This window comes from Saccostrea cucullata, unplaced genomic scaffold, assembly GCF_032062105.1.
Source record: "Saccostrea cucullata isolate Sc308-1 unplaced genomic scaffold, CSIRO_AGI_Scuc_v1 ctg865, whole genome shotgun sequence".
Classification (NCBI taxonomy): Eukaryota; Metazoa; Mollusca; class Bivalvia; order Ostreida; family Ostreidae; genus Saccostrea; species Saccostrea cuccullata.
This window is the reverse complement of record NW_026922290.1, coordinates 11,994-24,058: the sequence shown is the minus strand read 5'-3', so window position 1 is coordinate 24,058 and position 12,065 is coordinate 11,994. Positions and strand designations below refer to the sequence as shown.

General features: G+C 33.4%; 1 protein-coding gene across 1 annotated transcript; it reads right to left on the bottom strand.

Annotated features, from left to right (window-relative positions):
- Nucleotides 1–521: 521 nt before the first annotated feature.
- Nucleotides 522–11,812, bottom strand: LOC134261548 (uncharacterized). Its single transcript, XM_062743974.1, has 7 exons — nt 11,747–11,812; nt 10,538–10,627; nt 10,171–10,275; nt 6,463–8,149; nt 5,982–6,175; nt 738–898; nt 522–573 (listed from the first exon to the last, which is right to left on the bottom strand). The coding sequence occupies exons 1-7, from the start codon at nt 11,789–11,791 to the stop codon at nt 522–524; spliced, it is 2,334 nt and encodes a 777-aa protein (XP_062599958.1). The 5' UTR covers nt 11,792–11,812.
- Nucleotides 11,813–12,065: the final 253 nt, after the last annotated feature.

Genomic DNA, 12,065 nt, shown 5'->3' with positions numbered 1-12,065 from the left:
CACAACTTGATTTACACTGTTCGAAGGCCACTTAAAAGTATTCCTTTAAACAGATGCATGCACAGATACCGAACATAATCCATGAATGTCCTATAGCACAGGTACACATAATCCAGATATTACACAAGTTCACCTATAATTCCATGTCATCAGGCAAAAGTACATTTCATTAATATCATCAATCAAAAGTACATGTAATTCATGACTTCAGGCAGAGTCGGTTCATGACGTCAGGCACAGTCGGTTCATGTCTTCAGGCACAGTCGGTTCATGACTTCAGGCACAGTCGGTTCATGTCTTCAGGCACAGTCGGTTCATGACTTTAGGCAGGGTCGGTTCATGACTTCAGACACAGTCAGTTCATGTCTTCGGGCAGTGTCGGTTCATGTCTTCAGGCACAGACAGTTCATGACTTCAGGCACAGTCGGTTCATGACTTCAGACACAGTCCGTTCATGTCTTCGGGCAGTGTCGGTTTATGTCTTCAGGCACAGACAGTTCATGACTTCAGACACAGTCAGTTCATGACTTCAGGCACAGTCGGTTCATGTCTACAGGCAGTGTCGGTTCATGTCTTCAGGCATAGTCAATTCATGACTTCAGACACAGTCAGTTCATGACTTCAGGCAGAGTCGGTTCATGTCATCAGGCACAATCGGTTCATTGTCTTCAGGCAGTGTCGGTTCATGTTTTTAGGCACATTCAAAACTTTATACACACTGTTAACACAAAAGATACCTTGTATGAATGTTTTGGTTTTGGTCTCTTTGATGTGGGGAGCCTTTTCTAAGGTGAAGTAGCCCATTGGCACTCATTTCCACTTTCGTCTCATCAGTAAAGACAGCGTCTTCAAACTTTTCTTTACTTCTGAGGGCTCGTAGGGACATCAACAATCTAGCCTACAACAGTATAAATGGAAGTTATTCATAAAATTCATGTTACTGAACCTAAAGCAGATTTGTTGAAATCCGTCGGTTGTGTAGGCAAAGCATGCTAGTAAAAATTTTGTAAGGACCCACAAGTTTTAGGAAAACATCAGTCAGACCAAATTCAAATTATAGTTTGTTTGGAATTGCCACCCACCTTATTGAAATATGAATTTTATTGGCAAAATATTGAACATATTTTTTTTTACTCTTTCGGCGTCTTACCCGGTACTTGATTGTTACAATTAATTAACATAATCATTTATCAAAATAACGCTTTAAAGTCACTGACAGGTTTAATTCAACAACACTGGTCAATAAAACATTTTCTTCATAGTATTCACAATATAGCGATTTGACAAAATGAAAGTCGCCAAAATGTAAGACCAGGTTTGATCATTTGATGTGAAAACATTCAAGCAACACGTTGAATAGCTGAACATTTATGCATCTCCAAAAGGTGAATAAAAAAAATTAAACGGAATAATACGTTTACCGATACCTGGAAAGAGCTATTGTAATAGATTGCACATTGAACTTGATAAAAGTCTGTCATGTTGAAATTAAAAATCAGTTCAGAATATACCAAGCACCCCCTCCCGCTTTTCCACAAAATATCCCAAGTATTCGAAATTTTTATGTGGTTCCCACAGTTGGTAAGGGTTGTCTTAACAAAGGGCTAAATTTCGAAGAGAAATGCCATGAAATAAACTGATTCAAGTATTGTTAAAAAAGATTTTTACAAATAAACTACTGATAAAAATTTGACAATGAAAGTTATTTGACTGTTAATAAATGAACAGATCTAACATGAAAATTTTATTGCTGTTTGAGTTGTAGTGCAACAAAAGCGGCAATTCCAAACAAATATTTTTTTGAAGGTTGGCCTCAAGATGACCGTTTGAATAAAAGTCAAGTATGGATACAAATTATAAAGGTAGCACACAAGTTGAAATGCAGAAGAAATGGCTGTGTACACAGCATGTTGTTGATAGCCATTATAATTTGTTATAGCAAAGTCATAAAGCATGCCATTTATGTCTTTTATAGAGGATGCTGAAGGTTGTTAAATATAATTCAGGGCATATTTGGTTATTTATATCACTTCACAGTACCAAAATAAGGTGCATGTATCTGGTCTGACAATATATTGACCAGTACAACACAATGTTTGACTGCATAAGAATATGCAAAATGTTGACAAGTCTGCTAAAGACTATATCATTTCAATGAATGTAAAACATTCTTAAAAATGTGAATGTATATTCAAAACGTAAAAATCCTACAACAAACAAACAAATCTTAGACAAAGAAATTGTGGGCATATACGTGTGTTTAAGTCTTAAAATTAGCAGTCAATTTGTTATGAAATGCATATTTTGATGAATCATTGTTAGAAAAAGATAAAGCAATTCTTATCCTCTGATTCTTTTCACTAATGATCTGGAAGTATCTGGTATATTTCCCACGGAACCTCAGCGACTTCCTCAAAGAAACAACAGTTTTCAATGACACACACAGTCCAAACCGCTTCCGTAATTTCAAGCACAAGTCTTTGCAGAAATGTAAAGACTGAACTTTCACATAATAACTGATGAACTTCTTGTGGGCTGATCGCATCTTCAATCGTCCATCACGTATCGCTTTCCTCCATCACCCTCCTCACGATAGCGCTTCATAAATAGTCTTTCTATTCTTCTGTATCCTGTGTTCCTTCCGTAAAACATGAATCAAATTCAATAACTGGAAAATTTGTGCATAATGCTCAGGTGACCTATGGCCCAGGGGCATCTTGTTTATCATCCCGATCCCGATTTTATTTTTAAATCACCTATCTTCAATTTTTTTTTATAACGAATGTGTGAATGAGTAATGTCATCATGATTTTTTCTTAAAACTCAGCTAGGATAAGGCTGCCCGATCAAACTGTAGCAACTACTCTGACCTACAGAAATATGACGTCATAATGGAATATGACGTCAAGCCAATGCATACATGACGGGGAAAGTTCTTACATGGCATGTAGATTCATTTTTGGGATTTGTTATTCATAATTCAAGAGTTATGATTCTTTTTTGAGCTAAGTTGTGCTGTAATAATGTTGAACATTTGAAATATTAATATCCCTTTCCCTATATTGTCAGATATACACATATTCAAACAGCACACGCTCCCCTTACACGTCCGTAGACAGAGTTAGAGTTTATGAATCGTGTTTATATTGGACTGGCACAAGTGATAAACAAGGACAAATTGAAGATATTCTGTGTGAATCTACAAGAGAAGGATGTCCTGTAACTGAATATTGCTAGGGGATTGTGTGTAGTTTATCCAATTTTGTATAGATCGCGATAAGGTGTGGAAAATACCCCTTCTTACGTTGGTAAGTTGAATTTTTCCTAAAATAATTTCTTAACGAGTTAAAATTAAACCTGCCCCCATCACTTTCTATGTACCGGAGATCATGATGAATTGATCTAACTTTGCACAATATATTTATTTTGCACTTCCCTAACAAAAAAATACTATAGTAAACTATAGTTAACTATAGTTTACTATAGTTAACTATAGTTTACTATAGTAAATCAAAGTTCCAAAGTTTTCGTCAAAGTTAATCAAAGTTCCAAAGTTTTTGTCATAGTAAATCAAAGTTTCAAAGTTTTCGCCATAGTAAATCAAAGTTCCAAAGTTTTCGCCAAAGTTAATCAAAGTTCCAAAGTAATTACTATAGTAAATCAAAGTTTCAAAGTTTTCGCCATAGTAAATCAAAGTTTCAAAGTTTTCGCCATAGTAAATCAAAGTTCCAAAGTTTTCGCCAAAGTTAATCAAAGTTCCAAAGTTTTCACCATAGTAAATCAAAGTTCCAAAGTTTTCGCCAAAGTTAATCAAAGTTCCAAAGTTTTCACCAAAGTAAATCAAAGTTCTAAAGTTTACACTATAGTAAATCAAAGTTCCAAAGTTTTCGCCAAAGTTAATCAAAGTTCCAAAGTTTTTGCCATAGTAAATCAAAGTTACAAAGTTTTCACTATAGTAAATCAAAGTTCCAAAGTTTTCGCCATAGTAAATCAAAGTTCAAAAGTTTTTCGACAAAGTCAATCAAATTTCCCAAGTTTTTGCAAAGTCAATCAAATTTTTCACTATGCTAAATACAAAATTCAAAGTTTATTTCTCTATGGTGTATCAAAAAACAATTGTTTTATTTATTTTTTTTAAAGGATTTCATTAATATAATTGTGATTTTTTTCCCCTCACATTTCAAAAAATAAGTTTACCTGGGTATTCTATCTATTTGTTTGGTCCTCCCCCTTTTTTGTGTGTGTTTGTTTTTTTTTTATCATTATTATTATCTGATTATTAATATCATTTAAAAGTTACTACAATGGTATAGCTAATACAAATGAAAAATATTTATTCTATACTGAAATACTTGTTGAATGTTTATAAACAAAACTGGTATGACAACCTTGTCATTAAAATCCATTATTATTTTTTCCTTTGTTTTAAAAGGTGATGCAAACATTCATTCATTGATTCAACATGTTGAAGGTTCTATGAATAAGTGTATCCTGAACGGCCAGAATATGCAATAATGGCAATAAGAGATGCTATTCTTCATACGTGTTTCAATCTTTTGGTACAATTTTCTTAACAGCTTCTAATTACTTCATCATAAGTAAAAGTGACCAAATTGACCTATAAAAACTGGTCTATCAAAACGTAGTAGAATATGGAATCAAAAAGAACTGTGTGACTTATAAAATACTCATACATAAAAAACCTCACAAGGGAAATTAATTAAAACACACAATACTTATAAAAACAACCAGTTGTTACATCCGTAATTGTTTTTCATTTTGTATCCCAATGTTTTTTTCTCCGCCCAGGACTAAATAGGATATGAAACATCGCATTGAAATATATAAAACCAATTCCGTGCACATCGAATTGTTGCGGATTGCATAAATACTCTCAAAACTATTGAAAATTGTGGGTTTAAATTATTCGGCTGAAATTTTTTATCAATGAAATTAAATTACCCTCTTGTAATGCCATTCTACTCCATACAGAAAAACTCCTGAATCTTATTCACTTGAAGTCTGACTATATGATCTTTTTAATTCAAGTGGAGTTCTGTAGGTTTATAGCTAGAAATACTTTGGCCTTTCTAAATTGCATTTCAAAATGATACCGTCTATAAATCAACTCTTATATACATGTGCAAAGAATTGTGCATTATTTTTTTAATTGTAGGAAAGTATTCAGATTTTCTGATTCAATTGCACGAGTTTTTTTAAAAACATTTCAATGCAACATTTCATTAACATGCAGAATAAAATCTATGCAAATACCAATACTGATTCTACCTTAATATTTGTTTGATGGAATTCACAGTTCTTACACCAGTTTTCAACAACTGTTTATTTTAACACAGTTGGACTTTGGTATCTCGAACTTAATATCTTGAATACCATGAATGGAAGTCCGGCCCAACCACATATTCATTTAGTATTTAATCTTTACATGTTTTGGAAGTTTTATCTCATTCCCATCAGTTTCGAGATAACAAAGTTTAACTGTATTATACGACTTGTAAGAAAACAACAAGAGTTAATTGCATTCATATACATTTTATTCTTTACCAATTCATATAATCACATGTATTTTAACACGTGTTTTATTTCATTTCAAAAGTATACACAACGAAAATACCAGCTTGAGATACAGTTGTATCTAATCTTTGTTGAGGAAAATATAATTCAACATACAACATGTACAACTTGGAACAACTTGGAAAGCTAGCTATTTTGGCTACACATTATCTACACATGCATGCTGTCAGCAACTTGGTGATGAGTTCATTAAAGCAAACATGAATACAATTAAAATGATAATTTTTTCATGGTAATGTCATCATTTCAACATGTCCAACTAGATTTCATAACATTACTGATACATCTACATGATTTATATACATACATTACACATCATGAAAAAATGTTCAATCCCATTCATAATGGTTTGGCAAACACACAACAATTTTTACAAGACCACTGACCAATAATAGACATTTTGAGTAAAAGTCCTCAATGTCAATGACAACTCTAGCTTGGGTTTCCTTGACTGTTGTTATAAAAAAAGATGAAGCACCAGTATCTGTGTCAATAAACAACAGCTCATTTGTTTTCTCAAGTTTTTTTCCAACAATGTAAGGTGTTTTACATCCACATTCAGAAGAAACATGTTCACATTCTTCATTAAATAACAATAACTTCTCAACAATGTAAAAATCACCAGACAGAGTTTTGATTACATAGTTAATTGATTTTCCATCACTCTTCGTGTAAGACTGAGAATAAACCAAATTGTCTTTAAACAAAAATCTATCAAAAAATACACCACATGGATTTTCCAAATTAATGTTCAAGTGATTCTCTATGGCTAATTGTTCAAAAACTGATAACGCTCTATGTACATTTTTTTTCAACTACAAGAAGCTCCTTATTAATCCTGATGTAAGATTTGTGATGTTTTTTTACCTTGTAACTTGTCACAGAAAAATTTCACTGAGTCAGATGCATTACACAAATGAAACAAGGAAAGTCTCTTTGCTTCTTGAAACAAAATCAAAGATTTGCATATCTGCGTTGATACATGTTGGGTTCCCTTAAACATCGTCAATAAATGTCCTCCATTGCCCTCGAAAGGAAATGTAGATGTACCCCATATTGGACCCCAATTACGGACACTCTGGGCAACATGTAAGAGCTGATGGACATTGAAGCTCATGTGTTCAGTTCCATATAATTCTCCTACTTGATGTACGAACTTTCTGAGAGCTCTCTCAGCACAGTCAACTTCGTTCAAAGTTACCGATGACTGCAGTAGTGTGTATATCGCAAACACCAAGAGGAAGAAATGGTTAACATACTGTTGTGGAAGAGTGCCTCGTAGAATGATCAGGGAGTAGAAAATTAGGAAAGCTCTCCACTCTGATGCTTTCCAAAACCGCCGAGTGGACAGAGAACGTGGTCTACGAGTAATTTCAAATGGAGGTTTTAGTTTCAGCAGCTTCCTGTCCAGTTCCTCCCACTGTCGTCCAATATAGAATGGCTTTCCTTTGTTGTGGGTGTCCAACCAAAGGCTTGTAAACTGCCGAGTAACACCCTGGCACACATTGTGTAAGTAGTCAGGTACAAATCCTGCCACCATATTGAACACACTTAGTAAGCATAATGGGCTTAGTCCTTTGATTCCATTGACTGCACGAGATGAGGTACAGGCTAATAGTCCATCCTCGAGCACTGATGCATGGGTCCTCTCAGGGTGTGCATCTGAAGGATATGCCCTTACGTGTCCATCTCCCTTCCCAACAACCTCTCCTGGGTGTAAACACCAATCACACCCAAACTGTCCATTAAATTGTTTGGCGTTCCTCAAGGCTGGCCTTGCCACTGCATCACTGGTGCAGATAAGGGTGTGAATCTTTGTGCAGTGTTTCTGACCAATGGTATCTATCCAAGTGACTCCCTCTTTACTAAGGTTGTTGCACATATCGACAAATGGTGTCAGAAAACTGTCCATTCTGGGCTTGCCATGCCCAAACCACAATGCCGCTAAAATGACATTCTTTTTCCTCTCTGATGGCGAACATTCATTCAGCATGAGTTGGATAGGCCAAACGGAATATCCCGATGACTTGAAAACGGGCATCCCATCACAATTCCATTGAAAGCTTAAGTCATCCTCGCCAATGGTCCCGTTCTCACGCAGCTCTTTGTAGACTGCTCCATCAGCAACACAAGTTAACACACCATCAGGAGTTCTGTTTTGTTGCGGCAGTCCATTCACTTTTAAATAGTTCTCTATTTGGGAATGTAATGGTAAAACCAGGAAAAAGTTTGCAGTTGTTTCACTTTCTCTGTTCTCCCAGCCACAATACACACACGTCTGAATAATCTCCTTGCCCATATATCCTTGGCACTGTTCACAAACAAAATGTTTTTCAATGGTGTCCATGTGATCTGCAACACTGAAAAACTTTTCGATGAAGTAATTGGATCTTGGGAAAAGATTTGGAATGTGCAGGTTTATAAGTTCCAAAAGGTCAGCACTGGCAACTTTAGTTAGTCTGTGTGTCAAGGTGAACAAAATGTACATCAGTAGACTTTGTGCTCTGGTAACTGTGGAGTCACTGTGAACTTCCTCATTCCAGTATCTTTCATCCTAAAGAAACAAAAAAAAAATTAGTTTTCATGCATGACTTCAATCAAATATGTACTTTCAGCAGTCAGAGATGAGACAGAAATTCATCAAATTTAAAAAATATTAATGACCCCATGATTTCATTTCATCTAATGATCTGTATGTAATTAGTTTGAAACTTTATTGTACACATTTATCTAAGGTTCCTTGGAATAATACAACTGTTTTCAAAAAATATTTGTTAAATTTCTCCTTCTTGTGTCAAGTGTATAAATTAAGTTTATCAAATTTATATAGATTACATAAAATTCCCCCAATCAGTGATCATATCTGTGGGGCAATCGATAAGGCATTGAACTGGCAATCTCATATTCGTAAGTTCAATTCCCTGCGTGCACATTGAAGAATTTTATTCAGTAAATAAGGCCGTGCACTATTTTGGCAAAGCATGCTTACGCCATGTAAATCCTTAGACCACTATGCGAGAATAGTAGGGTATGGGTTATATAGAGACAAACTGACAGGAAGCATAATAAATATTAGGGTTAAGGACGATATATCGAAACATACAGATATTTTCCTCTAACATAAGGTTTACGATATTTAAAATATCGATATGAAACAATACACTACTGACATATCCAAAATTGAAATTAAAGTACCTGTCCTTGGAAAATGGTGGCTTGTATGAAGCAAAGAGACGATGGTTATCATGATAATATTGAAAATACACTTTAAAATTTAGAACTAATTAGTTGTTAATTACAGTGGCTGCAAGGTTATTGTTGACAAACCAATCATGTAGAATCGTTTGTGCTATGTGCGAGATCGTGCCAGTATCAGACTTGATCATTTGCAGTTTTAATCAAACTTTTTCATTGCTTCAGATGATTAGACATGAAAATGTGAAAAGTTCACTGTGTAAATAGTTTCCAGAAAATTTGGTATTAATTGTTAGTCCATCTGGTACTCACAGCTCATAACAAAATACGGATTCTCTAATTTTAACAATTTGAAATTTTGAAACAAACTGGGTTTTTTGTAATCTCAACTTAGGTACAGAGTTTCAGCATTTAATAATACTTGTGTTTTAGTCAGTGTTCTTTGATGTTTTTGTAAAGTTTAAGTCAATCAAATTGATGAACTTTAAGCATTAATTTCAAAGCACAAATTTGATATAGAATTTTTTTTTGATATAATGTCAACAAAAAATGAAATAATTTTTTTAAGTTCTATAACTAACATAATATCGAGATACCTATCATACTGTGTTAATGTATCAAGACACTTGTTGTATCTTAAAATCAGTGTTTCATTCCACCCCTCATTGTGAATAAATATGATCATGATGATACAAGTTTTTTTTAGATCAGCATTTATCAATACAGAGTCTCTTCTGAAAACAATCTTATTTATTCATTTACCATTACATTGTGACTCCTTTATTGATAATTTTATGTCAGAGATAAGCAAACCACTCAATAACAATTTTCTATTTCATTAAATAGTTGATGTAATGGCATGTTCAAATGAAATTTGAAATCAACATTTTGAATATGATCTGGACTGTATACCATGTACAGGAGGTTTAAAGATCATGGGTATCATTTGGTTGGGCCAAGCTTAAAAAATTCTTTGTTTGAAGTTGCCGACCTTTAATTTTCAGACTGGTAGGTAGGTAGAAATCTAGGCATTTTTTTTTATTTGAAAAAAAAAAATAAAATAAAGACTTTTGTTAAATAACAATTAACATGATTAATAGGGGTTTTCCATGTTTTCATCATGTTCCTGGGCCTACTTAATATGAGAAAGATCCACTCTTGTTATAAACTACTGATAGATTAAAAACAAAAGTCAAAAATTGAAAATGAAACAGTTTAAATAACTTTAAAACTAAAAAAAAAATAAATTACCAAATTGCTAAAAAATAAAAGTTTCGGTAGGGTGCATTTTCAGCATGTTTAGTGGGTCGGTAGGCAACTGCAAACAAGTAATTTTTTTTTTAGGCCTCAACAATTTTAAATAAAATGTACACTAGTTACCTCATCCATTTCAGAGTCTTCCAAATAAAATTCTTCACCATCCTCTGCATCAAAGTAATAGGAATCTTCTCCATCACCAATGTTGTCAGAATCAGAGAAATCAATCTGAAATATTGAATTTAATTAATATTTAATATATTTTGCATATCATTAAGTGCTGTCATCCTTTGGTATAGAATTATCACTGATTAAATTACCAATTATTATTATGACATTCCTGTTCTTCAAAATTAACTTTTGATGATTTTAAATATATAATCCCTTGTATAACTTTAATCCCCCTTGTGGCCTTATTTCACTCTTAAAGGTAATGATTTTCAAATTTAAATGAACATTTTGTACAAATCAAATTTTAAACTACACGTACTTCCTCCTCTTGCTGGTCAGTAGCCAAATACAGCAAGTCTTCATCTCCTTCAAATGCACCTTCATCATCATCATCATCACTGATGGGAAGCTACAATATAATCAGTTATATTTTTATTGCAGTTACTCATGTGATAAGGTGAGAAAAAAAGTCTCTTTCCCGTAACAGTCCTAAAAAATCAAGGGTCATTGTGTTTGGATTTTTTAAATAATGGGGCCAAACATCCTTGGACTGAAATAAACAGGTTTTATGTTTACAGAGGACACTCAAATGAAAATAGCTGCCTAGTGACAAAAAACAAACTGCTATAGAGTGTTCCGTCAAAGCATGATACGCCTGTCAAATAATTTCCTCAATTCAGGGCTCCGATTCACACTAACTTTTAGATCACAAATTTTTTTTGTCGAAATTTCAGAATTTCTTGCTGCCATAAACAAATATTTCACTTGTCCCGACCAAAACATTTTGTGAGTAACACTAAATAAAAATATCAGCTGATTCATCAAACCCAAATTTGGCAAAAAAAAAAAAAATCCACCAGTGGTATAATTTTAATGAGATGGTCAGCTTTGAAGTAAAATTTCTTTTAAAATTTCTTAAGCAGATGAAATAAACAAAATAATTGATTTTAATTACAAACTTGCAACCAAAATGAAGTTTGAAAACATAAAAACAAAATTAATTCTAATTATAAATTGCATCATCCAAATAAATGAGATGATTTATTAAGCCATCCTTAAAATATCGTGTGTTTGGAATTGCCATCTGAAGGGTTTCAGACAGAGGAGGGAGTGAGGGAAATTTTTTTTTAGAATTGAAGATAATTTTTAAATTTTTGATAAAAATCTCAATAAACAGTAAATAAATTTTCTGACTTTAAAAAAAAAGTATCTACCATCCACATGAGCAACAACACCAAAAAAAAAAAAAAAATTACATAGATTTGACAATATATTTTAGTGTTTTGTGTGGTGCATGTGATACATGTAATGGGCCAAGAAAAATATAATAATAATAATACATCAAGAACGTCCGCGGAAGTGACTTTATTTATAACGCATGCGTATTAAACACAGTAAAAGAGTTCCCTTCAGGGGAAATAGCTCACCTTTTGAAAATGGGGAATAAGAAACACAATTTGAACTTAGTATTCATGATATTCTCTCTATTACAAATTGCTTATGAATAAATAAACTAAATCATACACACCATTTCAGAATCTGTGTCCCCTTCTATGTAGAAATCATATGACATGGTGAAGCTTGATCTACTCAATTTGCTGAAATAAAAAAAAAATCATTTTTATACTCCAGTCTTGGCTTTTATCTTTACCACTTTATCAAGGCCACAATTAAAATATTGTTGGTTTGGCATTGCCGACTCAGTCTTAACACATTTGGGTCGGTAGGTAGGGGACATATTTTTTTTCAATTTCAGAAATGTTGTTAGTATCCAGACTTCACAGGTTTCCAATTGCTTAACAACAATTGAAGTCCCAAATTGATTCCCAGTTGTTATTTATTTCCAA